Source organism: Anguilla rostrata, chromosome 12, assembly GCF_018555375.3.
Source record: "Anguilla rostrata isolate EN2019 chromosome 12, ASM1855537v3, whole genome shotgun sequence".
Taxonomy (NCBI): Eukaryota; Metazoa; Chordata; class Actinopteri; order Anguilliformes; family Anguillidae; genus Anguilla; species Anguilla rostrata.
Window position 1 is genome coordinate 8,598,587 of NC_057944.1, and position 27,431 is coordinate 8,626,017.

At 50.2% G+C, this 27,431-nt stretch overlaps 1 protein-coding gene across 1 annotated transcript; it reads left to right on the top strand.

The window, feature by feature from the left end:
• Positions 1–2,236: 2,236 nt before the first annotated feature.
• akap1b (A kinase (PRKA) anchor protein 1b) lies at positions 2,237–27,044 on the top strand. Its single transcript, XM_064303262.1, has 11 exons — positions 2,237–2,393; positions 13,783–15,935; positions 17,618–17,736; positions 18,795–18,921; positions 20,650–20,777; positions 20,903–21,080; positions 21,485–21,635; positions 22,185–22,252; positions 22,386–22,459; positions 22,868–22,933; positions 23,353–27,044. The coding sequence occupies exons 2-11, from the start codon at positions 13,808–13,810 to the stop codon at positions 23,413–23,415; spliced, it is 3,102 nt and encodes a 1,033-aa protein (XP_064159332.1). The 5' UTR covers positions 2,237–2,393; positions 13,783–13,807; the 3' UTR covers positions 23,416–27,044.
• Positions 27,045–27,431: the final 387 nt, after the last annotated feature.

The window sequence follows — 27,431 nt, forward strand, 5'->3', positions numbered from 1 at the left end:
GCGTGGGTACGCCGGTTTCCTCCCACAGTCCAAAGACATGCAGGTAGGCCCATTGGAGACCCTAAATTGCCCATAGGTATGAGTGTGTGAATGAATGGTGTGTGTGTGCCCTGCCTGTCCAGAGTGTATTCCTGCCTCTCGCCCAATGCATGCTGGGATGGGCTCCAGCACTCCCAGGCCCTGTGACCCTGCTGAGGATAAGCAGGTATAGATAATGGATGAATGGATGGATGGATCTCCAACCAGAGCTTGGAAATCCATCCATCCATAGTCATTTTTTTTTTCATTTGTGCAGCTTTTTAAAAAAAAAAAAAAAGCCACACAATGAATACATATAATAAAACCCTTTGATTTCAATGACCCTGTTCAATGTTGCATATAAGCACCTCCTCTCCCCATTTAATGCTGCCTTTAAAAGTTAACGCTGCCCAAACACACACACACACACACACACGAACACAAGCACTTTCATTGCCCAATGCATGAAGCAATGTCAACCTCCACAACCACCACTAAGCACTTGTATCTTGTTTCCAAATTCAAATATGAAGCCTACATAAACCTTGCCTATTAAATTATAGGTAAATGTCACGGCTAAATATGAACCACCACGTGTGAGTTTCAGTCAGCAGGTTAACTGTCAAATATGAGATGTAGTCACATAAGATGGTGACATTCTTTATTTGAAGACATTCGTCGGAACAACATTATTGGCATTACTAGTTATGCTCATTGTTGACAACAGCACTTAGAAACAGTAGTTAAATAGTTGTACTTTGTTCGTTTGACCACCAGAAGCCACTAATGTGCACTGTGTTTCAAAGCTTTGAGAAATGAATCCTTTGTCGATACAATTCAGAAGAAAGCTTCATTGCTTCAGAAAGAATCGCTTTGCCATCACTACCATCCAAAAAGTAAGTAGAAATCTTTACACTAGGGTCTGGTTGACAGTGCATTTAAACATTAAATGACCTAATTATATAACGTACATTACACATAATCTTCCATACAGAGCAGGGCTGTCCTGTCATATGATGGATTGATACAAGGTATCAATTGTTTGTATATTTTTGTATCACTTTGGCATGGTACCCCTTTGGTGATGATGTCTGTTTTGAGTCGTTTGTAATGACATGAATTTAGGAAGGTCTAGTATGGGATTTGAATGTTCTCAACTGAACATTATAATACCGATGTAACAAAAGCAATGGAGTTCTAAAAGAATGGCTTAAAATTTTGAAATAACATTCCAAAACACATATTCTTCAAAGGGTTAAAACCGCTGTAGTGGGCAACGTGGGCATGTCTAAGGGATCCAGAAGAGTTTTTTGATGCAGATTCTCCAGATTGTAGATTCTATGCAATAACCACAATATTAAGCAACAGAAAATCCAGTGAGTCACCTGGACTACGAAATGTTACGATAGATGGAGGTTAAGTGGCTCTCAGCTACGAATATTTCCACTTCTTTAGGAGAAATCGTGTTTTTGTTTGTTCGGTACGTCAAATACTACAGTACCCATAATCCTCAGTGCCTGTTACTATGGTGATAATGTGGGCAAGAGCCTATGACCAAAGCGCGTGGAATCAAGGAAAACTAGGTAGCATCCTCCGTGTCTGGTGGTCTAACTAACTTTACCTCAACAAAATGGCGGACCAGATAGAAATATGAGCTCTGTGATTGGCTTTCTTAATGCAATGCTCTTTGGGTTTGATAGTTTGTGTATCCTCTAAAATTGTTATGTACACGGTCTTGTAACCTTTCCTTTTTTCAACGCTATTGCTAATTTTTAGGAGAGTGTCATGCCCATCCAAGCTTGGGAAATGGGCGAACAGTGTTTCACCTTAGACTATCAAGGTAAATTAAAAAAAGGTGAATGGAGTAAGCCCCTCGAAATAACAACGCCCACACTTCCACTATATTATGATAGCACGTCCACCGTAGTACTAATGAAGTACTAGAAGCACGCCCATAATGCTTTTATCTTTAAAAACACAAATCGGTGTATTGCCCGTTAGCTGCGATGCGTGCCTGACGTTGCCATCCACCAGCGCGAGAGAGGGGAATTTATGAAAACTGAGCATTGAAACAAGGTTCCATAGCGGCTCTGGAAGGAGCGCTTCCGTACAGAAGGTGCGGAGAAGTTGAAACAAAATGGCAGGAATAGATTATCCAGCTTCAACCCGTCCGCGAGAATCCCGTCTCCTTGCTGAAACCATCGCGAGGTTTGATCAGCTGTTGGATCTGTTTTTAGAGTCTAGTGCTAGGACGGTCAGCACGTGGGGAGGAGAGAGACTTACAGAGGGGGACACGTTGGGATTGAGTCGGGCCCAGGTTATAGATATCGTTTAACTATAATTCACGGTGGCGGTGCGGGATAAAAATAATCACGGTAAGTCTAGACTTTTCGCATGTCGTAATATGTGTCAATTAATATCTACAGTTACCTAAACTAGACAGTTACAGAAAGGACGATATCGAGCTAGCGAACTTGCTGTAGCTAACGTTACTCTATAGTTAGCTAACTTGGCTACCTAGCCAACCTGCAGACTGATATAGCTTGCTAGTAGGCAGTTAGCACAATTGGCTGTGATATTAGCCAATCTTACACTCTCATTAAACATGCTGAGTGTTAGTTTACAAGTCCCCTAATTTTCCTTGATGCATGTCCACAAATGTGTGTTGCTTTCGCATAACACATTACTGAGTCCGTGAACTGAAATAAGGTAACACACTAGCCAGCTTGCTTGCGGGTTAATTCTAGGGAAATACGTCGGTGGAATTTAGCTTGCTAAATTCGTTAGCAAGCTTAGTATCTCTTACCATTTTTGGTTAGTTGGCTAAGGTTAGGTCTCGGGTCAGAGAACAGGTCGGGTCTGCGTTTAAAATATTTAGCTTGCGGGCGGACAGAATCTGATTAAGTGAAGCCTCGCGAAAGAGCTGGCTAGATGCTAGTGGGAGATTGGGAGTTCGCTATTGCGCTGTTAGATGCACGCCGCGGCATGATGGCTAACGTTTGCTAACTGGGTTGTTTCGTGGAGTGCAAACCGGACCACCTGCAACATGTATGCTGGCTGCCAAACATGGCTCGAACACCGATCGGAATCGATGATGCACACATCGTAATCGCTGGATAACGTGTTCACGTTGACTAACGATATCGGTGTGTTTTCTGTCGCTTCCTTTGCTCAGATGAGTATTAATTTGACCAGCGCCGCGGCCTAGCACGCTTTTATAACATAGGTTATACGGTTGCATACATTTACTTAATCAGCTGTTTTTTATTTCAGCATTGCAGTCATGGAGCAGGCCTGTGTTTATGGAATATAGGGTATTATTTTACGTGCGTTTTATTGCGGATAATGTCTGTTGGGATCAGAGGATGTATAATATCGAAAGGAGAACGGCCGTGCACAGTATCCGTTCGACCGCTAACATTAGCTGGTTGCTTGCTATGATCCGGACTTGTACTATAGCTAGCTAACCTCCGCTAGCTACGCATCTCAGTTAATGCTAGTATGGACAGTATGCATTGCATTGTCTATAGGTACTCGTTTGGTTTTTATTTATTTATTTTGCTGAAATCATACCATTTTATTTCGTTTGCATGCTAACCAGGCACAAATATAGCAGTTTGGTATTCTGTTGCTGTGAATTTATTAAATGTTTGGAGACTGACTAGGCTTCGAGCTAGTCGCTGCTTCTGTTGCAGGAATATTTGTTGGAGGCGCGCTTTAGAGGTTGCTTTGTGTTCTAAATGGAGCTACACGCGTCTAATAAGCCTCTTACGGTGCTTCTGCCCCCCACACTCGCATGGTTTGTGACATGTTCCGCAAATATAGTGTGACCCTTCAGTTATCAACCGCCCAAGGTCGTACAGCGACGCAGCTTGATTCATGACTTCAGTCTTCTCGCACATACAGGTCTCTCACGTACACAGGCCGGGGGACCGGCTGGTGCGGAGGACTGGAAAGCGTGCTGGTGCGTTACGGGCTTTTTTTTTTTTAAGTTTGGGTGTTGGTTTCACCTTATCGGCTAAGGTGAATGCTGTAGGTGGAGCCTGTAACACCTCCCTGGGGGCGCTCAGTTTTCACTTTTGGCCGTAGGTATGACAAGGTGAGGCATTTCCTGTCTGCCGTTAAAACATGTAAAGTACTGTCGGTGTGTGAAACAAGTTAAGGTCACTCTGGTGGCGCAAGCAGACACGATGTCAGGCGCGCCTGTCCGACTTTGTAATGTTAGAAATGTCGTTCAAAAGTTTGACGTTCCTACAGCACGAGGGCCTTCCTAACCTTTGACAGGATTTGCTAGTAGTCAAATGAGGTCTCCAAATTCAGTCATGACAAAATGCTGTTACCAGCGGTTCTGGTTGACCTGTCACTACACGTTTTTTCAAGGTCAACTTTGTTTTTGCACAGGTGGCTTCTACTGCTGCAATTTTGGGGCTTCTTCCAGAAACTGCTGCTTTTCTGATTTGGTACTGAATTACCAATGTCTGTACAGTTGAGTATTTTTTTAAATGTAAAAGAGTATTATTTTGCTGTCATAAACTTCAGTGCACTTGGTTCCTAATATAAAAAACAACAACAAAAAAACGACTATCTGCGTTGGTTCCAAAAGCAATTTTGTTATGCGAGTTGTTGTATTGAAGCATTGTTGCTAGGTTTTGATGTTGGTTTGGCAGGAGTTAAATATTTGCATTGGCCACGTTCAGATATCTAGCCTTTATCCTTTTTACACCACCAGATGTGAAGTCACATTGTCTGACCACAGTCACTTATCCTTAGATGTTAATGAATGGCAGTTTAAATTGTAATGATGACAGGTTTGCTGTTCCACACACACATTCATCAAAACAGCAAAACTACTCTGTTTCGAACCAACTGTACATGTTGCTAAAAGTTTCGGCATTTTATTTGTTACTTTGATTAGCATTTCCCCTAATCCGGACTGTGAGTCGCAAATTGTCTTCAAGACGGCGTATCCTTTGCAGATGAATGGTTTCCATGGGGATGAAATGTATATGGCGATCGGTGCTCGTAATAGTAGTTTGTTTAAGAACCCGTGGAGGGTGCGCACAAGAGGAGCTGCGGTGGTAGCGCTAGTACGGTTTTGTTTCGGTGTGTTCAGACGCGTGCCAAGGGCTCTGGTTTCATGTCCTGGGTGCGTGACGGTGTAAAGGCGTTTGAAAGCAAGGTAGGCCTCACTTCCCCAAGTATAGCTCTTATGGAAAGGGCCATGTCAGACTGTAAAATGACTTGCAAGTCCATTTTTCTATTACGAAAAGTGACCCCTCTGATAAAACGCGAGTATTCGATCGCATAGCGTAAGATGGTTTAGTATAAACAAATTTCTCGGCTGCGGAAAATTGACCTCAATTTAAATTGCAAAATGTGGGTAATTTATGTTATGCAAAATTAAAATTACACCAAAGTAAATATGACTGCTGGACATTTTCATGTCACAATACAAGGGTCATGTTTCTATGCTTTAGAAAATAAGCACCGTACGTACATTTATCCATGACCATGCAATTACATGCATACATTTACCATGTCTTCATTAAATTATTTTACATGGTCCTAATTCAGAAGAAATTTCCACATTTTTATAATTCTTTTTGTCGGCGGGTGAAGGAGGGTAGGGCTGGGTGGTGTACCTTAGTTTTACCAGTATGAATTCACACACCAGTATGCTGATTTGCAGTACCGATGTCAGCAGTATTGTTTTTAGTCGGAAGTAACGGATATTAAAATTGCACACTGCGACTGTATGATGATTAATTTGTGACGTGAACATGAGGATAAACACTGATTTGAACGAAACTCGCGCCACTTCATTACAAAATAGGACGTTGCACACGGCACGTGCAGAGCAGTTTGTGGAGGCGGTGCTGAATGACGCCTGTGGTGAAACTTCGGGCTTCGTTTGTGAAGCTCACTTCCTGGTCTTGTTGCTAAGCGCTGTTTTCTCGCGCCAGCGTAGTTTGCTCCAGTATCGGTCTTTCGGCCACCCATTTCAGTGCAAGACAGCGGTCAATTAAATTTTTTCCCCCCGCAGGAACATGTAGTTGCTGTAAGTGCCAATATAAGTCATTGTGTATTTTGACACACTTTTATGGCCATGATATGGATATGGCCATTTTTCTATAAAGGGAGGGTCACTTTTATAAACTAGAAAAATGTTTTTCACGGTCCATATCCGCGCTCTTGTTTTGCTGAAGCTATTTGCCACCCTTTTGAGATTTGAGTTCATTTCTAACAGGTAAACTTTTAAGAAACTTTTAGGAAGACGATGTAGCTGTGACTTCACATCAAAACACGGATGCAGTGCTGCTGGTGCAGAATGCCTGTTGTGGCAGCTTGAATGTGAACATGACATCCCTCTGGATTAAAACCAGACTGTACACCCGGGTCCTGCCCGCATTTAAAACTCCTCTGCGCTTTGATTGGTCGAGCAGAGCGGAGGAAGTTTGGGCATATTTTCTGGGTGTCCGCTCAGAACCATGCTCTGTGGAATCACCTGGCCTGGAGAAGCGGGGGCTTTCTATGACATCATGGCTGTGAGTGAGACGTGTGTCCTGGGGGGGGAAAGGCGGGGGCTTTCTATGACATCACGGCTGTGAGTGAGACGTGTGTCCTGCGCCAACCTGACAGACCTCCGGCTCTCTGTCCGCTCGGACCCTGAGCTTCAGAACACGGGCGTGGGGCTCGTCTGACTTCTCCTAGGAAGTGCCACCTTCCTGGGGTCAAGGATGGGGTCAGTTCTAATTCAGTTCAGCACAGGAATTTGTGTAATAAAAAAAATGTTATGGGCTTTTTTTTTTGTTTGTTTGACCCTGTGAACCTTCCACTGTTCTCCATGTGGTCTTGGTTTCTCTGTCTCGGGAGTAGAGAGGCGGTCCTCCTTGCGCCAGGCAGGGATGGGTCGCCGGTCTCCAGCAGGGGGCAGCGCAGGGATTTGAGAATACAGAATTCAGAGGCAGCTGCCTCCTCCTAAATTTGCGCCGCCTCCACATAGTTCTTCCCGGTGTCGGCACGAGTGAACATCAATGCTAGCGCTGCGCTCGGTGCATTTGTATCATTTGTAACTGCAATGGCGGCATTACTCTGGTGTGGCGCTGTATGGCAACCAGCACGGTGCCCCAGGAAGGGCCCTACTGAAGAAGAACGCTAAGCTACAGCAGCTGTGTGCATGGAGCGCATGATCAGACATCGCCCTGAGTCCACTCTGTTCGGTCAGGTGGCCTAAACCTTGCTTTCTTTTGCACCCGAGCGCATCCAGTGTTTTCAGAAAAGTTTCCTACGTCCTATCAGTTTAATGTTTTCAACTATGTAGGTATGGCCTGTAGAATAACTTTTTTTGAGAGAGAAAGTGAGTTGGTGAGGAGGAGCGGGTGAAAAGACAGTACAGTCATCATCTGATGGTCACTGGTCGTTTAGAAAGTGTAATTCACAATAAGGAGACGTGGTCTGGTTGATCACATGATCGTTATTAAAGTACCACCTCTGCGTTACTCTGAGGCTGGAAAAAACCCTGCATGTGGTGTGCTGCCCCAGGGGCTTATGGTCCAGCAATGTGGGCCTGTGCTGGTAGGCCCAAGAGAGTCCCCAGCTCTGGGGTAATACTGCCGCGTGATTGGCTGAGCTACCCCCCCCCCCCCAATTCTGTCACGTGTGAATGGCCATTTCTGCCTCGCTGCCCTCCAATGACAGCCCTCCCCCGCAGGGCAGTGGGGTTGTGGGGAATTACCGTAGGGGTTTCATTTTTTTGTTGTTGAAGGAATTGTTGGAAATTGCACAGCACATGGGTAGTGAATCTGCAGTGCATGAATAATGGCAGCCTTTCCTGGCCTTTCTCTTTCATCTCTCTGTCTTAATAATAACAATGATAATAATATCTATTTGTATGTAGCACTTTTCATACGGTTTTTTGCAGCTCAAAGTGCTTCACAGAAAGAGCATTTGCAATTCCAAAATGGGGGGAGGGGGGGGCACAATGATAAGAGGAAATGTACATAAACTAGATGAATGGTAAGATGAAAATAAAAACAAGATCTGGTCAAAACCTAGTATGTGGCTGGACTTCTCCGGCCGACCAATGGTGTAACTTCATCACTCGCTCAGTCAGTCACAGACATTTGCGTTTGTAGGGCTGGCCCCGCTGTTGCGGTCCAGCCAATGAAGGAAGATGCTACTAAAGAAGGTTCTGTGTTTTTGTATTCCTGAGAGTAGCACTGATGTTCTCCACTACTGAGCGAAATCCCGGCGATTGTGATGCAGTGCCGTTGGCGTTTTTTTTTCACAGGTGAGGGAATCGTAGCTGCGGAAACCCGCCGACTTCGTCAGCTGCTCTGGTGAAGGGAAAAAAAAAACAATGCGGGTGTCGTGTTCTTCTGCGGATATGCCACGAGGCTGTTGGTGCTCGTCAGGCCCTCTGAAGTTTACGATGGGCTGTTTTTCATACCCCTTTACTGTCCCCTCACTTTGAGGGGCAAAACAAACAAGCTTTTTAGCTCTCTACGTTTGGATGTTTTCACAGCAGTCGCGAACTTTAAATAACTTTAGATATGAACTGTTGCGAGCTTGTGCTGTGGACTCTTTGCTCATCGTCTTTGACTTTCATCTGTTCAGTTTAACCTTTCCCTTTGTACTATTTTCTCTTTCTTTCATGCATTTGCATCACTTCCATGTAAAGAGCACTTCTTTAAATAAGAATTTTTATTTTTGTTCACGTATTTGAGACCCAGTGTGTGTTTCAGTGTAACCAAATTTGTCGTCGTCTCCAAGTAACAGCCAGGTTGCATTGTCGTTATCGTAGTTTTTATCTACATTGGCATTATCCCAGTGAGGGGGCTTCCTCTGGGACGTCCCGACAAAGAGGGGGCCCTCATCCCTTCAGAATGGGTTTCCCCTGGTGTGTGATCCCAGGGAGTGGACCCCTGTACAGATGGCAGTGTAGGTGGGGTACAGGTTGCTGTTGAGAAGCTCTGGATCAGGGTTCTCCCCTTCTGTTCCGGGCCAAAGCCTTTCCTTTTGACCCTCAGCTCCCGCCCCCCCCACCCCCACTTTTTAGGTGTGGAGATCACAAATGTGTGATTAGAATGTTCTTAACTGAACATTCTAATGCTGATGTCGCAATCACTGCTGGTAATTGGAAAGCAGTGGAGTTCTAGAACACTGACTTAGAATGTTGGGGAAGAAAAAAAAAAAAAAACATTCCAGAGACCTAACTCATTGAACAGCTAAGTGTGGTTTCAGAGCTCATGGGACTCAGGAAAGGAGGGGGCCAGGGAGAGGGATCCGAGGGGTGCTTTGGTTTTGTGTCAGAATTTTGACGAAACAGCCACCATGTGGGGCGTCTGGACGCCGCTGTCCGTTTGGTGCTGTCCCTGTTCACAGGGGGGATGTTCCCAGCGAGGTGAATAGAAATGCACAGGTGGAAACTCCTGTTGATTGATTGGTGCTTCTGTTCACGGACGTGGTTCTTGCTTTCACTTTCCTTTTCCGTCATTTTTTTCCCCCTGTCTGACCCAACACCCCTCCACCTCCTCTTGCTTTCTTTTCGCCCTCCCACGCTTTCTGTGGAAATGTAAAAAAGTTTTTTCAGTCTTCACCCCTCCCCTCTTCCTCTCACTGTCTTGTACTGTCTGCTCTCGTCTCTCCAACTTCTCTCCAAAGAGGTGACTAAACTTCTAAATGAATTAGAGCTAAATTAGGCGATAATAATTATCAATAAAAACTGTTCAATTATTAACAGTAATTATCAAACGCAGTAATGATCTTTGCCACCATCTGGTGTATTGGCTTTCTCCCTTTATTTTTTTCCTGTAATCATACCTGGTGCCGTAGTAAACGTCCAAACTTCAGAGGTCATGTTACATGATCCTGGGGGAAGAAAAACACCACCACTGTTATCTGTTGGGTGTTGATAAGATGGCCAGTCAGCAGCAAGATCGTACAGCGCCCGTGTGGTGTGTGTTTGTCAATTACACGGAAGCTGCGAGGCCTCGCCGCTGATTGGCTGACTAATGAACACTCAAATCATACCAGGGGTGACGTTCGTTTCCCTGGAAGCAGTTAATTCAGCCTTTGAAGTTTGGAAGTTTGTCACCACACCAGTTTTGATGAAAAGAAAGACAACGCACCACCACCACAGTGGCGATGATCGTTATCGTACTCGATGGTTATCGTCGTGACTCACCGCCCGGCCCCGCCCGGCTCTTGTAGGAGCGCGGCTACGCTGGGACGCGGCGGGGTCGAAGTCCGGGGAGAACGCCGCGTCGCCCCCGCGTGTCTGCGGCCTGGGACGGGACGGGCGCGCACGTGCTCTAAACGCGCTGTGCGGGCGCTCTGCCGCGCGGCGTGTGTAGGGCGTCCCGCGGAGCGGAGGGGAGAAGCCCCGGCGGTGTATTTTGGTGAGACCGTGTGGGCCGGGTCCCCCGAGGGCCTGCCTCGGCCTGCTCTCCTCCACGTCTCTTATGGAAAGGCATCTCCCCTTCCCTTTTTAACTTCGGGCGGAGCGCTCCGGCTGGCCAGTCACGGGGCCCCGGGTCAGGCAGCTGGCCCTGTTAAATAGTAACTTAGAGAGAGAGCAGGAGTGTGTGTGTGCTCACCTCTGTGTACAGTATCTGCCCGTCTCAAACACACTCCACTTCTCTTAGTACACCTCTCTCTTTCTCTCTCTCTCTCTCTCTCTCTCTCATATCATATCATACAATACATCAGTGTGCGCCTATCAGAGCTTGTGTGGTTGTAACAGTTACACTGTCAAGACCGAAACGGCAACGCAAAGGTGCCAACGAACAAGCGGCGGCGTCTCTTATAAAAGGCCCCTCTGTTGCGTTGGGGTTGCTGTGAGTGGCTGTGGTTTCGCGGTCGCTCTGCGTCCCGAGGAGTGTTTCTCCCATTGAGACGTTGAGTTTGCTGTGCTCGCTGAGCCCTGCGCGTGTGTGGTGGGGTTTGTATGCGTTCAGGACACGGCTCATTTACCGTTTGCTCAGAAACCGAATCGCAGTTTCCCCGGTTGTTTAACGCGTATCCTTTTCTGGTACTTCTGTGTGTTTAGTAGGGCTGGCTGATACGGGCAAAATGTCATATCCTTGTGTTTTTTCATATTATTGACTGTATGATGGCATTTGATTTTCCAGTTACATATTACACCATGAGTAAACTGAGGTACGCTGTAGCTGTAGAAAAAGGACTGATCAAAATGCAGTCATCAATTTTTATTAGTAACATAAGTTTAAGTTTGTTTGACATGGACATCACAATTACATTGGACAAACCAGATGCATTGCTTAAGTGTTTTGTCTGCTATCTCTTAGAGGATGCTAAAAGGGAAAAAGCATTATTCAAGTTACTACATGCTATGAGCAAGCAACAGACAATAAACCAGTCATAATTTATTCATGTGAGCACTGTTTTGATTTTAGCCGGAATTTAAGTCCTCTATTAAAAACATTGCCATCAGTCTCTAGTTTTAGGTCAGTGGGTAGAGAGTTCCAGAGTTTTGCCCCCTTTACCGAGAAGACGGACTGACCAAATCAGGTCTTGTGCCCTAACGGTACGGTTTTGAGTCTGGATTGTGGATGGTAATTAAGGCCCTAGCGGACTGCCGTCTGTAGTTAGTAGTTAGTATTTATTTGCTGCGTTATTGTAAATGCTCCCGATCCTTGCAGAGATGGCTGCAGATCACTGATCGTTTAGAGAGACTTTGATCTTTAACAGTCTTTTGATTTGTAATGAGTTTCCTGGAAAATTCTCAAGGACCTGCAGTAGGGTGTATGAGCTTCTTCCAGCATCTGTAAAGGTGGAATACGTTGTGTGTTTGGGACCCTCATGGACCTGCAGTAGGGTGTCCAACCACGCATTCCACATCTTACAGTGCTGGAAATGCTGTTACACCCTACTGCAGTCAGGGGTATCAGCTTTTCCCAGCATCTGTAAAGGTGGAATGCGTTGTGTGTTTGGGACCCTTGTCTGGCCGGTTTTGGGGAGGCGTTCTCGGGTTTGGTTCTCTAGGTGCCGTACTCCTACTCGTGTCCTGCGTCTGAAGCGAGGCTGTTTCTCACCACCGCGTTTTCCCACAATCCCTTGTGCCGCGTTGCTTTTCTTGGGCGTAGATGGGACCTGAGTCGGCGGTGGTGCGTGGAAGGAGGGGATGTGCACGTTTCGCCTTCTTGAATGAACGCTACGTCAGCCTTTCAGTCGGCTCTGCACTTCCTGTTTGTGAGACGTGCTTTGTGTAGCATGACGTCAGACGCCAAGTTGCTGGTAAAGATCGTGTCATTAAAGTCATTACTATCCATGAGCTAAAAACGGAAGCAGGGTTCTGTGGAAAAGGTCTGCCAGGGAGCACTGGTGCTCCTGATCTGGGAAAATACACGTAAAATAATCAGTAGGGGGACACTACAATTTTTAAAATCATGTCTCGTAAACCAAGTGAAACTAAAATCGGTGACTTTTGTGACTGGACAGATATTAGCCAGACCGATATCGAGTTTGCTGGAAATCGGTCCGAGTGGACCTGGCGTATGACATAATGGCTTATTATAATTGTCTTGTTACGCAAAGCAATTTTTACGCAACTTTGGTTGCTCTAAGGCATTGCCTTGAGTGTCATTTCAAGCAATAGCACAAGGCAGTTGGCTCGCAATATAAATTGTAGTCAGTCACCAATCACCAGAATAAAGCGAGTTTCGTAATCTTGTCCGATTCATTCTGATGGTGTTTATTTTGGCCTACTTGTCAGGGAATTTACGGGAAGTCGCATCATCTTGACTGGTTTCCTATTCCTGTGGGAAGGAGGGGCAGGTGGCCTGTGTCCAAAGCCAAAAATTGGAATTCCCCCGCCCATTCCTTGCTCTTTGCCGCCTGTTCCTTTCCGGGGAATTGCAGGCTTTTGAGATTGTGGTGCGCTCCGTAATACAAAACGCGTCACTGGCTGATTTTTCTGAGATTGCAGACCGTTATCTTCACATGCCTTTCTGGATACTTTTATCTGAGTCTTATCAAACGGACAAACCATTTTGCATTCAGAAATGCCGTTTTGGGTGAAGTTCACCTTAAAGCTCGTGGAAAAACACCCCTTCACAGGCTTGTTGGGATTTGACCTTAGTTGCTATCCCACAGTTCCCTGCAGTGGGGGGGATGTGTTGGGGGGGGGGGGGGGTTAATGAGTTCGTGGAGTGCTGAAGCACCTTCAGAATTCCCAGCACGGGACACAGAGGGGGGGGCGGCTCCTGGTGTGCCGGTGCGGGGAGCCGTGTCCTTGCGTGAACCCGCTGGAGGTCGCCCTCGGATGTGGGCCGCATTTTTCCACAGGGCCTAGAGCCCGTGCCTGTGGCTCCATGGGGAAAATGTTTGTGTGTGGATTAAGGGGACATTTACCTGGCTGTGCAACCCTGTGACACACGCACACAGTACACAGCCACACACACACACACACACACACACACACACACACACACACACAACAACACGCACACACACACACACACACGCACGCACGTATACACATGTGCACACACAAACACCAGACCTGAGTAAAGTATGTATTTGAAATACTTTAACCCTTTAGACACTGATATAGTGCGGAAACATTCCAGGTCTTCTTGTCCAGCAGTTTTCAAGGGGAAGGGGAGTTGAGGCGGGAGAAGGCCGACCCAGGGGCAGAAAGCAGCGTGGAGACATGCGTCCTGTGGGTCCTGACCTCCTGCGCTCTCTCTCGCAGGTGTAGCTGCTAGGGTCCTGACCTCCTGTGCCCTCTCTCTCTCGCAGGTGTAGCTGCTAGGGTCCTGAGGAGATGCCGCTGAGGTTCCGGTCCTTCGTCCCGTACACACTGCCAGGGGTACTGGCGCTGATTGGCTGGTGGTGGTACATCTCCCGCAAGAAAGGTCGAATCACCAGCCACGATTCTGAGGAGGGGGCGGTGCCGGGGGCCCTGGGGCTGCTGTCGTCGCCCAGCGAGGGCAGCAACGGGACGGCGGAGAGGGGGCCCCGCAGGAAGCCCAGCCGGGGCCGGTTCCGGGTGCAGGAAGAGCCGCCGCTGGGGCAGGAAGTGACCGCCGAGGTGCACGCCCCCCTGTGCGCGGCGGGCGAGAGGGCGGACGTCCCCGCCCCCTCTCCCTCTGCGCTTCCCCTGGAGACCGGCGGAGGTGAAGCCGCCGGACATAGGAACTCCGACCTAAGGCCGGTCGCCGCGGAGACGGCGGAGGCGAAGGTCGCGCACCCGAGGCCAGAGAAAGGGGACGCGGGCGCGGGCGCGGGCGAACTGCCGCCCGGCGCCCAGGAAGCCGCTGGCGACGCCGACTCCTCCGCGGTCGCCATTGCCGGGAGCGGCCGGGTCCCCGTCGCCGAGGCCGAGCGGTCGACGTCGGCCGCGCCCGACGCGGCGCAGGCCAGCGCCGTGAGGCCCGAGCCGGAGGGGGAGGTGGCGGCAGACAGAACGCCGGTGCCTTGCGCCGACGCTCCCCCTTCCAAAGAGGCCCCCAAACCCGCCCTGCAGGCCCCCATACCCGCCCAGCAGGCCCCCTTACCCGCCCAGCAGGCCCCCATACCCGCCCAGCAGGCCCCCAAACCCGCCCAGCAGGCCCCCATACCCGCCCAGCAGGCCCCCAACCCGCCTTGCAGGCCCCCAACCCGCCTTGCAGGCCCCCATACCTGCAGCCCATTCCCAGCAACCCAACCCCCGCAGGCCCCCATACCGCCCTGCAGGCCCCCATACCCGCCCTGCAGGCCCCCATACCCGCCTTGCAGGCCCCCATACCCGCCCTGCAGGCCCCCATACCCGCCCAGCAGGCCCCCAAACCGCCGCGGCCCATCCCACAGCCCATGCGCCCGCAGCCCCAAACCCGCCTTGCAGGCCCCCAAACCCGCCTTGCAGGCCCCCATACCCGCCTTGCAGGCCCCCATACCCGCCTTGCAGGCCCCCAAACCCGCCCAGCAGGCCCCCATACCCGCCCAGCAGGCCCCCGTCTCCACGGAGACGTTGGTTAGCGCGACAGCCGCGCCGACCACGGCTGCAACGATGGCCACATCGGTCGCCGCGCTCCCCCCCTCTGCCCCTCCCGTCGCGGCAGCGGAAGCGGGGCGGCTCGGCCCCGCCCAGGAGAACGGGCTGGCGGCGGCGGGGGCGGAGGAGGAGCCGGCGGAAGGAGCCGGAAGCGCGGGGGAGATCGAGCGGCTCGCCGCCGGGCTCATCACGGAGGTCATCTTGGCCGCCGCGCAGGAGGTACTGATAGTCAGCCGGGGTGAGGGCGGGGCCGGGGGCAGGGCTTTGTGTCATAGCCAGAAAGATGAGGAGGAGGAGGAGGAGGGGGAGGAGAGCGGGGTCGTCTGGGAGCCCAGCAGCAGCACCCCCGTAACCAATGGGAGGCCGTGCGCCTCGCGAGACACGCCCACGGAGGAGAGCCCCCCCTCAAAGGGGCGGTCCGAGTCGGGGATGGAGGAGGGGGGGTCGTCGTTGTCCTCGACGACGAACTTGGCGACGGCAGCCGGCCTCCGGCTTTCCGACGCCGGGGGGGAGGAGCTGAACGGCTGCCTGGCCCCCCCGTCGTGGGAGGAGCCCGCCGGCCCCAGCCAGCGGGTGGAGCCGGGGAGCCCCGCCCCCTGCGCGGAGGCCACGCCCCCGAGCCTGAGCAAGCTGCGGGCGGAGGACGGCGTGGTGGGGGGGGCGGCGGCGGCGGAGGATTCGGGGTGCAGCACCTGCCAGTCCGAGGATGGGGCGAGCAGCGAGGACCTGCTCCACAGCACGGGGCTGTCCTGCCCCGCCCCGGCCGGCCGGGACCGCCTGCTGCACCTCTCGGGGATCTGCCGAGGCAGGACCCCCGAGGGCCCGGGCGGGCGGGGCCTGGAGGGGGCGGGGCTGAACGGCGCGGGCCTGGGGAACGGGACGCTCCTCTCCGGCGAGACGGAGGCGGACCACTCCGGAGGTGAGTCGGGACGGCGGCTAAAAATGTTTTGGTCACATGTTCATTTTAATTATGAATCGCGAAGTTGATTTGCAGAAGCTTGACTGGAGAACAGTATCATTCTGATAACGGCCCTGTCAGGCTGGTAGCTGCTGTTTATCTCCGCGGTTACGCTGGTGAGATTAAGGCATGCGCGGGCTATTTCCTGGCTCAGGATAGGGCTCACAGACTATTTCTAATCAGTTTACAGGTTATTTAGCACACAGTTTCTCCTGTAGGAGGCCCGTCTTAGACATTTCAATGCAGGGAAATCCCTGGTGCAATGTGAGTGCACGCCTGCAGGGGGTGCTGTTGGTGAGTCTGTGTGGTCAGGGCCTTGACGTAGGAAACGCGTGTTGATCTACCTCTGGGAGGGTATGGTGGCCACAGCTGCTGTCATTCCCAAACGGCACACGAGTGAGATTTAGAGAGCTACTGCCTCGGTTTTTGGAGGCTTTTTAGACCGCTGTTACTCTGCTGAAGTGTACGGTAAGCCTGCCTTTTTGCTGTCTTTCTTGCAGTTTCTGTTTCTTTTTTTAGTTTCCTTGGTTTTCTCCGTGGGAAAGTTTTAAAACTTTTGTCTCATTGTCGAAATTTGTGTGCCGCTCGGAGCTGTCTGTGTCTTAGTGTTCTGCTTTTGTGTTTTTTTTTTTTTTTGTTCTGCCGTCTTGTAAAAGTAAATGTTGTAATGTTCAGTGAAATGTTTTATCAATGAAATCACTGTTGGTGTTATCTCTTAAGCACTGTCAAACTAATCTGAGGTGGCATTTAAAAGATTTGTGATTAAATGATACGCAAGTACGGCGTATTTGTACTGGTTGTTCGAGAGAAGGTGAGAGGCTGCGTGCTGCTGGAGTGAATCGGAGCTGACGCACAGAGTAAACACTGATGACTGCTTCTGCTAATCCTGAAGTTTAGCCCAACCGATGTCCTTGGGTGCAGCGCACTTGGCTCACGTGGAAGCGTCTGGCTGATCTGTGAAAACATTACCTTTTTGAAAAAAAATAATTTCCCCCGATTTTTCTCCCAAATTTTGAGTGTCCTGTCGCATGTATTGGCTCGCATGTCTGTAACCTTCACCGCTGGGCAGACAAGCGTGTTGTCCTTTGAGGCGTGTTGTAGTAATCGCAGTTCTTCTAAGGCCACAGTTAGCAAGTGAGGCTCTTGGGTAGGAGTCCTCCAAGGCTGTACAGGTAAAGTTGCAGTCCCATGATTGTCCAGCGGGGATCACTAGTGAGATGAGATGGAGTCATCCCTAGACAGCGCTCGAACCGAATGTGCTTGCCCCTGTTCTGCCCACAGGCAGCCCTGGAACAGGCCTCAGAAAACAGCGCTACCTGCAATCGTGTTATATGCTGAAATACCTGTCAATATGAAATGGCCTTGAGGTTTTCAGAGTGGAAAGGTGTGTGCGCGCATGTGTGTGTGTGTGTGTGTGTAAGTGAGGTTAAACAGGAATGTTGCAGGGTATGGGAGAAGGTCCTGTACACACTAGATGTGTTGGTTTTTCCACTGCTGATAAGCTCATGGTGAGCCATGGAAATGCTGGTTTTTCTGTCACCTGTGCTGTGGGATTGTATGGATTCTGTTTCAGGTTCAGATGTGAACAGTGTGTGGATTCTGTTTCAGGTTCAGGTGTGAACAGTGTGTGGATTCTGTTTCAGGTTCAGATGTGAACAGTATGGACAGTGTGGACAGTGGCTGCACTCTGGGGGCAGGAGATGGTCCCAGTGGAAGCACACAGAGTTCAGAGCTCATCATCTGGGAGATCGAGGTGCCAAAGGTCAGCTCACACACGCGCGCGCGCACACACACACACACACGCCGCACATACACTCCAGTGGTTTTGTTAATGCAGGGTTCTGTGTTTTACACAAAAAAGCGCAGTATCAGGAGACAATATGAACACTGATATTCCAGTTTTATTTATTTTGTTTTTTACTTTTTTACAATGGGCAATAACCCTGTCTTGACCCACAACAAAGTAATGACTCCCTGTTTCTTTGAGCCAGCTATCTGACATTTGTGTTTATTGATCATAATATTATACGCAGCCATTGGTAGCATTGCAAGATTCAAAGAGGAAACCCAAAATTTTAATAAAGCTGACAGCTGAGAGTCGGCACACTCCGGCAACCCTGCTCAACCTGAGTGAATTAAAATGGAATTAAATGTTATTAGCCTGTGTGGCAAAAATCTGTTTTGATCAGAATGCTGAAACGTTATTTGTAGCTCATTTCATCCCACTAATCCTGCTGTTTCATCCTGCTTCTGTTACAAGTGTCGTAATTAAATTTTGGATGACATGCATTAATTCTGTTATTGTTGTGTCTTGGCATATTGTGGCAAAAGCAGTTCTTTTTATCAGAATGCAAGTGAATCGGTGTCCTGTGTTCCGAAGACACAGCATTCAATGGGTTAGCGTGACCACTGCACACACATGAAATACACACGCACTTTTACATGCATGTACATGCGTCTGTACATGCATGCATGCATCTGCGTGCAGTTATACATGTGGACACATGCAGTGTATACACACAAACAGACATACCCTTGCTCAGGTGTTTACACACTCACAGACGGGACACACGGACAGACTGACCGACGCACAGACAGACAGACACACACACACACACACACAGGCGGACACACACACACACACACACACGTTGAAATGGCTAAATGCTAATTATAAATGGCTCCACTGTTGAACTCACTGTAATAGCTTTTTGTCCACCATTTGATTGGTTGTTCTAACACATATTTTTAACATGGCAATTTGCACTGATTGGTGAATGCACGGCCTCTCTGACCTTGTGCCCTCTGTTCCTCCGGCAGCATCTGGTGGGCCGATTGATCGGGAAACAAGGGAGATACGTGAGCTTCCTGAAACAGAGTTCCGGAGCGAAGATCTACATCTCCACCCTGCCTTACACACAGGAGTTTCAGATCTGTCACATAGAGGGTGAGCATCTTTGTGTTACACACAGGAGTTACAGATCTGTCACAGAGGGTGAGCATCTGTGTTACACAGAGGAGTTACAGATCTGTCACATAGAGGGTGAGCATCTGTTACACAGGAGTTACAGAGGGTGAGCATCTGTGTTACACAGAGGAGTTACAGAGGGTGAGCATCTGTGTTACACACTGGAGTTACAGATCTGGCACAGAGGTGGAGCATCCATTACACACATTTCTTGTTTCTGGCTGGTGATGGTGCTGATGGTGTAGCAGGCTGGTGACGGTGCTGATGGTGTTGCAGGCTGGTGACGGTGCTGATGGTGTTGCAGGCTGGTGACGGTGCTGATGGTGTTGCAGGCTGGTGACGGTGCTGATGGTGTTGCAGGCTGGTGATGGTGCTGGTGGTGTTCTAGGCTGGTGACAGTGCTGATGGTTTTGCAGGCTGGTGACGGTGCTGATGGTGTTGCAGGCTGGTGATGGTGCTGGTGGTGTTGTAGGCTGGTGACGGTGCTGATGGTTTTGCAGGCTGGTGACGGTGCTGATGGTGTTGCAGGCTGGTGATGGTGCTGGTGGTGTAGCAGGCTGGTGACGGTGCAGATGGTGTAGTTTTAGGCTGGTCTTTGTGCTGATGGTGTAGTTTTTGGCTGGTCATTTGTGCTGATGGTGTAGTTTTTGGCTGGTCTTTGCTGATGGTGTAGTTTGGCTGGTCTTTGCTGATGGTGTAGTTTGGCTGGTCTTTGTGCTGATGGTGTAGTTTTTGGCTGGTCTTTGTGCTGATGGTGTAATTTTTGGCTGGTCTTTGTGCAGATGGTGTAGTTTTTGGCTGGTCTTTGTGCTGATGGTGTAGTTTTAGGCTGGTCATTGTGCTGATGGTGTAGTTTTAGGCTGGTCATTGTGCTGGTGGTGTCGTTTTTGGCTGGTCTTTGTGCTGATGGTGTAGTTTTAGGCTGGTCTTTGTGCTGATGGTGTAGTTTTAGGCTGGTCTTTGTGCTGATGGTGTAGTTTTAGGCTGGTCTTTGTGCTGATGGTGTAGTTTTTGGCTGGTCTTTGTGCTGATGGTGTAGTTTTTGGCTGGTCTTTGTGCTGGTGGTGTAGTTTTAGGCTGGTCATTGTGCTGGTGGTGTCGTTTTTGGCTGGTCTTTGTGCTGATGGTGTAGTTTTAGGCTGGTCTTTGTGCTGATGGTGTAGTTTTAGGCTGGTCTTTGTGCTGATGGTGTAGTTTTAGGCTGATCTTTGTGCTGATGGTGTAGTTTTAGGCTGGTCTTTGTGCTGATGGTGTAGTTTTTGGCTGGTCTTTGTGCTGATGGTGTAGTTTTAGGCTGGTCTTTGTGCTGATGGTGTAGTTTTTGGCCTCTCTTTGTGCTGATGGTGTAGTTTTTGGCTGGTCTTTGTGCTGGTGGTGTGGTTTTTGGCTGGTCTTTGTGCTGGTGGTGTGGTTTTTGGCTGGTCTTTGTGCTGGTGGTGTGGTTTTTGGCTGGTCTTTGTGCTGGTGGTGTGGTTTTTGGCTGGTCTTTGTGCTGGTGGTGTGGTTTTTGGCTGGTCTTTGTGCTGATGGTGTAGTTTTAGGCTGGTCTTTGTGCTGCTGGTGTAGTTTTAGGCTGGTCTTTGTGCTGCTGGTGTAGTTTTAGGCTGGTCTTTGTGCTGCTGGTGTAGTTTTTGGCTGGTCTTTGTGCTGATGGTGTAGTTTTAGGCTGGTCTTTGTGCTGATGGTGTTGTGTTCTCTCCCGCACAGGTACGCAGCAGCAGGTGGACAAGGCCTTGGCCCTCATAGGGAAGAAGTTCAAAGACTTGGACCTGACCAACCTGTATGCCCCGCCCCCTCTTCCCCTCACCCTGCCCTCACTGCCCATGACGTCCTGGGTAAGGGCGCCCTCCCCCAAGCCAGCTACATATAAATGCATTAAAACCTTATTTTCATTATTAGTGTTATTTGTGAGGGGGTTATGTTTGGTACAGGACCCTGACTCTCCCCCCCCCCCCCCCAGCTGCTCCTGCCTAACGGGGTGACGGTGGAGGTGATCGTGGTGAACATCGTTTCGGCGGGGCACGTGTTCGTGCAGCAGCACACGCACCCCACCTACCACGCCCTGCGCAGCCTGGACCAGCAGATGTTCCTGTGCTACTCGCAGCCCGGCACCCCCGCCTTACCCTCGCCCGCCGAAGGTGACGCCCACGTGCCCCGCCTTGCGCTCCCAGACCACGCCCCCTACCGGGTCACATGCCCATCTCTGCTTTCAGACCACGCCCCCTACCGGGTCACATGCCCATCTCTGCTTTCAGACCACGCCCCCTACCGGGTCACATGCCCCTCTGTGCTTTCAGACCACGCCCCCTACCGGGTCACATGCCCCTCTCTGCTTTCAGACCACGCCCCCTACCAGGTCACATGCCCGTCTGCTCTCTGACCACGCCCCCTGCAGGGTCACATGCCTATGTCCTATGTTGCACACGTGTGTGTGCGTGAGCGTGTGAGTGTGCTTGAGCATGTGTGTGTGCGCGCGTGCTGCCTTCGTGTGTGTGTGCAGTCGGTGCAGGCGCTCACGGTGCCCTCCCTCTCTGTCCCGCAGTGGGTGTGATCTGCGCAGCTCCTGCAGTTGAAGGCGCGTGGTGGCGAGCGCAGGTCATCTCCTTCTACAAGGACTCCGGCGAGGTGGAGATCCGATACGTGGACTACGGCGGCTACGACCGAGTCAAGATCGACACGCTGCGGCAGATCAGGCGAGTCAGCCGCGCGCACCGCCCGCCACTTCCTCTGAAGAGACCGTTTTCCTTTAGTCTACTCTGTACATTTTTATGGCGCCCCCTATTGTTCTCCAAGAGCAATTGCAGTGGTTTGATGTAGAACTGGAGATTCTGTGGAAGGAATCGTGTTCCTGTGTTATTTTCATGGTGACGTACTCCGCTCGACTGAATGTGTTGCACGGGGATAAAATAAGTGCCCCAGCAGGGGTATGAACCCTCCAGCTCTGCTCCTTTAGCCACAGCCCCACCCCTCCGTAGAGCCCCGCCCCTCTGTAGAGCTCCACCCCTCTGTAGAGCCCCCCCCCATAGAGCTCCACCCCTCTGTAGAGCCCCGCCCCTCTGTAGAGCCCTGCCCCTCTGCAGAGCCCTGCCCCTCTGCAGAGCCCCACCCCTCTGCAGAGCCCCACCCCTCTGTAGTGCCCCACCCCTCTGTAGAGCTCTGCCCCTCTGCAGCGCTCCGCCCCTCTGCAGAGCTCCGCCCCTCAGCAGAGCCCCGCCCTGCTCACTGCCGCCTTTCTCCTTCAGGTCGGACTTTGTAACGCTGCCGTTCCAAGGAGCTGAAGTTCTGCTGGACAACATCGCACCCCTTCCTGGTACGGTCCCCTCCCCTCTGATGTATTTATTTATGTGTGTTGTGTTGGTGTGGCGGTAGCGGCCCGTCCGTGCTGTCTGTGGAGCGCGTGGTCAGCCGTTAACTCCTCGCCCCTCTCTGACTGCCCCGCGCAGGTGAGGAGAGGTTTTCGGCCGATGCCAGCTCCGCCCTGGAGGAGATGACCCGAGGCGTGGCCTTGCTAGCACAGGTACGAGAAGGACAGAAAAATAAAAACTCGCCCTTCGGCTGCTGTCGTCATGGTTGCAGATGATATTATGAAACTTTTAAATTGGAACACTTAATATTAATAACAAAAATAATACAAAGAATGTTATTGTTGTTATTTTTCTATCCAAATTTGTTTTGGATTCAAATACTTTTCTACGCTTTACTGGTCTGGTGTTTTGGAACCAATTAAATACTCTCAAGAAATGCCTACCCTGCCCTCTTCATACTGGCTGGCTCAATTACACCAGGCAAGATCAATAGAGCACAGAAAAGTATCGGAATCCAAAACAGACACGTATTTGACCCAGGTCTGCCTGTTGCGTAGTTCCCTGTGGAAGAGGTTCTGGGAAGAGGTAAGAGTTTTTAAAATGTCTCCTCTCCTCTGCAGGTGACTAACTATGACAATAACACCGGACTGCCCCTGGTGCAGATGTGGAACATGGTGGGGGAGGAGGTGAGTGCTGCCCCAGCCCTAAAGCCCCCCCCCCACAACACCGGGGTGTGCCCCCCCGAGCACGTCCCTCTGACCCGGTCCGGAGCTCTCGTCTGACTGCTTCCGGGGTCATTTCCTGTGTGCTTAGCCGGAGTTTTAACCCCTTGGCCCCTGGTCCTCATTCCGCTGATGGGACAGCCGCTCCAGTTGAGATACAGATCGGTGGTCCGGAGGGTTAAAGCTGAGGTTTAAACTCCGGATAAGCACACTGCAGCTGGACCCGTTAGGCCTTCCTGTCTTCTCAGGAAATTGTGTGTTCATGAAGGTTGCCTTCTGACTGTGTTTTAATTTATCTCTCTGTCTCTCTCTCTCCCCCCCCCCCACCCCTTCTCTCTCTTTCACCTTCTCCCCCACCCCTTATCTCTTTTTTTTAAACTCAGTTGGTGTCGGTGAATCGCACTCTGGCTGAACGAGGGTTTGGCACCTGGGTGGACAGCTTCTGATCCCTGCTGACCCCGCCCTGATGCCCCCCCCCCCATCCCTTCCCCCCCCCCCCCCCCCACACTCCTCTCTGCCCTGCACGCCCTCCTGGTCACCGCACACTGGAGTTTGGCACCTGTTCTGGGCAGACCCCCCCCACCCTCCCTCATCGGAGCGTACGCACCACTGGTTTCCCCCTCTGCAGTTTTTTTGTTTTTCTTTTTTCAAGTCTCTTGAGTTTGCACTTTTTTTTTTTTTTTTTTTTACCTTGGGAGCAGTCTTTGTCTTTTCCTCTCCCTAATCTTGAATTAAATCCACGTCTAAGGATTATCAACGAATGAATTTTGCCACTTCACGCCCCTCCCCCCACGTCAGATGTCCCCAAAAAAAAACAAAAAAACAAAAAAAAGAAGGAAAAGAAGAAAAAAGTACTTTTGATCCTTGGTATTGTAAATTTCACAAAAAGAGAAAAGAAATCTTATAGAGTTAACTGAATAAAGGTTGATCATAACTCCGTCCTACCTGGAGTCTGCTTCTGGGCCTCTGACTCACCTGTAGGAGGCGTGTCTCACCCGTGCTGACCCCGCCCCCCCCCCCCCCGCTGCACCGGGACTAACCGCCGCAGTACACTGCAGGAATACACCGCCAACCGCCACCGCCAACCGCCACCGCCCCGCCTCCTGTGTTTCTCTCTCAGGACGGCAGCCGTGGGGATGTTTTTAAGGATCGGGGTTTCCACCGTGTCCGCTGTCGGGGTCTCTCTGGCATGCTGGGATACGTAACGGATGTTTTTACAGAAATGGCGGCAGGCTGCGGCGAGGTTGCCGGGCGGACATTTTGGATTTGTGGCTTGGGTCGTGGAAGAGCGGGCAGCCGACTCACTGCACGGCCCTCCTTATCCTCTGTCCCGTACGGGCCTACACATCACTGTGGCCTTATGGGTAATTCATCTGTGAGGTCAGCGACTACAGGACCCCTGTGAGAGCTCGGTGTGTGCTTGTGTGTGAGAGAGCTCGGTTTGTGTGTGGTGTGTGTGTGTGTGTGTGTGTGAGAGAGCTCGGTGCGTGCGTGCGTGCGTGAGAGCTCTGTGTGTGTGTGACAGAGAGCTCGGTGAGTGTGTGTGTGTGTGCGCGCGCGTGTGTGAGAGCTCGGTGTGTGTGTGTGTGTGTGTGTGTGTGCGCGCGTGTGTGTGTGTGAGAGCTCGGTGTGTGTGACTGGCAGCAGACCGCCGTGCTGTCCTGGCGCTCCTGCTCGTGTGGCGGTTCAGGAGGAGGGACGTCAGCGACGTCGGTTTCCCTCCTTTTTATTCCCCCTTTATTCATGGTCCAGTTACCTTGTTAACATCGTGCGATCAGGTAGCAACCCGGCTGGTCTGCCTGGAGACTCGGCGGAGGTGATTTTTCATTGGCTCACAGGCCAGCCGTGTCATCACAGTGAGAACAGTACCTGAACAGCTAATGGGCCCAGAGTAATAATGACAGTGAGCACTGTCTGTATTCTGTGTGTAACCCTGCCCCGCCCCCCCCCATCATCCTCATATCACCCAGTCACACTCAGTGTCTCATCTCTTAAGCTCCTCCCCTTCACACTAATTGGTTTGTTTCTCCCAGTCCTGTAGGAAGTTTCTTGGTGACTGTCGTAGGCTCTCCAGGTCTCCAAATTGTTTGCGTCTGTGAACCGCGTCTGTAGGTGGGAGGGTGTGACTTCGGCTTTTTTTTTTTTTTTTAAACGTGACTGAATGTATGCAAACCAATATTTTCTGTGGTGGGACGTGCACTGCGAATGGAGGGATGTGATTGGTCAGCTTTTTTCCCTCCCCTACCGTTCCCGCGGCTGGTTCGACTGCGCATTTTTCCCGTTTTTTTTGATACACTGGCTGTTCTCGTGTTTTGGAGATGCAGCACAGAACACCCTCGTCACCTGACTACTGGCTCTGCGCTCCGATTGGCTGCGTCCCGCACCCTGCGCTACGATTGGCCCACAGCTTGTTTCTCCTCACCTCTCTGTAGAATTTCAAGATCGTCATTAGCCCTATCGCTGTGCGTCTCACGCCTAATGTTCATTTCCTGTTCGTTCAGGAAGTGGTGTCGGCTCCACCCCATCGTACGCAGTCACCCTCACTCACCTACATGTTGGCGTTGAGCCATATCTGACTTTCTGGAGATCGGCCGTTAAAGAACTCCGATTGCACGTTCCTTTAAGGACCATCCCCATGCTCAATATGCAGCCAATCCCGGGTTAGTTCGGTATTTGGGGAAACTCCTGTTCACGTGGTCAGTGTCATCCTCACTCATTTACATTTCGGCTTCGGCCACATCAGTTATTCTCGAGCAGCAAACAGCGTTTATGTTTGTTACATTTTTTTTTTTCCCCCTTGAAGATTTTGGATTTTATCCAATTCATTCTCGTACACCAAAAATGTCTGTAGATCCAGGCTGACTGCTTTGGATCCATGGCTTTGCGTGCTTGCTTGACGTAGGTCCTCCATTTAACTGGCACCCGTGTTCATGTAGAAACTGACAGCTTGGCCACGTAAAAAATCAGAACTTTAATGAGAGTTTTAAGTTCTCAAATGCTAAAGGCTAAAAGCCCCCCCCCCCCCCCCCACCCCCATGCTTGGCTCTGGAAACGCAACGGGTGTCATTACTGTGGTAGGCGTCTGTCTTGGGGAATCGGTGTCTTGGGGGGGAAAAACACTATTTGAACCTTTTAACTCTAATGTACCTCTGCTCTTTCCGTAGAGTCCTTCTTAACACAGAAACACTTGGTGCATTTTAATGACTGACTCTCACAGTGACTCCGTGGTTGCAGTGGAAGGTATGGGATTTTTTTACTAGTGCTGACCCAGAGATAGGCTTCACACATCCCATAATGCACAGAGCTACCGTGTAACTCCAGGCAACCGGTCCAATGATTACAAGGCAAAAACACTGTGATTGGTTCAAATCGGCGAGTCGCTGCTGAGGCGAGGTGGCTCCGCCCCCCCCGGCTCTCGCATCACTAATTTATATCGAGATCGCCCAGCTCTTGCAGCGGAGGGATTTAAGTAGCGGGTTTTAGACTCTTGTGTCGGGGTCGAAGGTCAAACCGGACAAAGGGATCAGGAAATCTGCCTGTTGTTAAATGTTGTGAATACTGAACTTATTTTTATATGAAGATTTCAACTCCGTATTTGACTGAGCTGATTTGGCTTTATCGCGAGTCAAATCGGTACCTGGTGTGTGTAAAAAATTAAAAAAAAATAGAGTCCCCCCCCCCCCTTCACCCTACACCCCCCTACTCCACCCAGACCCAGTCCCATCTGATTCATAAGGCCAGGGGTCCTTGGACTTGAGCAGCTGTGTGTAAATACAATATTTCACTGTACTTTTGTAAAACACAGAAGAATATAAGGAATTAAAGGGATCATTCTGTTCTAGTCCCCCCCCCCCACCCCCCTCCTATTCCTGCCCCCGTTGTTCTCTGCTGTAGGACTGGTTTGAAGTGTTTGCTTAGCTAGATAATGAATAGTTTGATTATTTAAAAAACGTGTGTATAAGCAATCCTGCCCCAAGCATCCACATGTACAGGTCAGATTTTGCTAGGCTTGTGAAAGGTTTGATTCTTGGTTGTACAGATCTATAAAAAAGAGAGAATAAAACTATTAAATAAGTGCATGTTGTGGTGTCTTCTGTTTATGGTGAGCAGATGTTTTTTTTGAGTACCCAAAGGGGGCTGATTGCCCATTGGATGGAAACTAGCCAATCACAGGATTCTCTTGTTTCCATATTTCCTGGATGTAGAAGACCAAACTGCCTTAGTCTGATTGCAGTGTGATCTTTTAACTGTTTAGTATAGTCCCAACCGAGGGTGCTAAAGCTACATACTTCACAGACCTGCTGACGATTGAAAGTTCCGTTCGGCACTCAATGTGCTGACAACGTTAAACCTCTGAATCGTGCACGGAACGGAGGAGGAAACAAACGGGACAGACTTTCTGGAGATGGGCCGATAAAGAACTCCAATTGCACGTTTCCGTCAAAACCATCCTACGCTCAAT

Coding starts and splice junctions, on each gene's coding strand:
- akap1b (XM_064303262.1), top strand. CDS start 13,808: ATGCCGCTGAGGTTCCGGTCCTTCGTCCCGTACACACTGCCAGGGGTA. Junction 22,460..22,867: donor GCGTGGCCTTGCTAGCACAG/GTACGAGAAGGA, acceptor TCTCCTCTGCAG/GTGACTAACTATGACAATAA. Junction 22,934..23,352: donor GGAACATGGTGGGGGAGGAG/GTGAGTGCTGCC, acceptor TTTTAAACTCAG/TTGGTGTCGGTGAATCGCAC.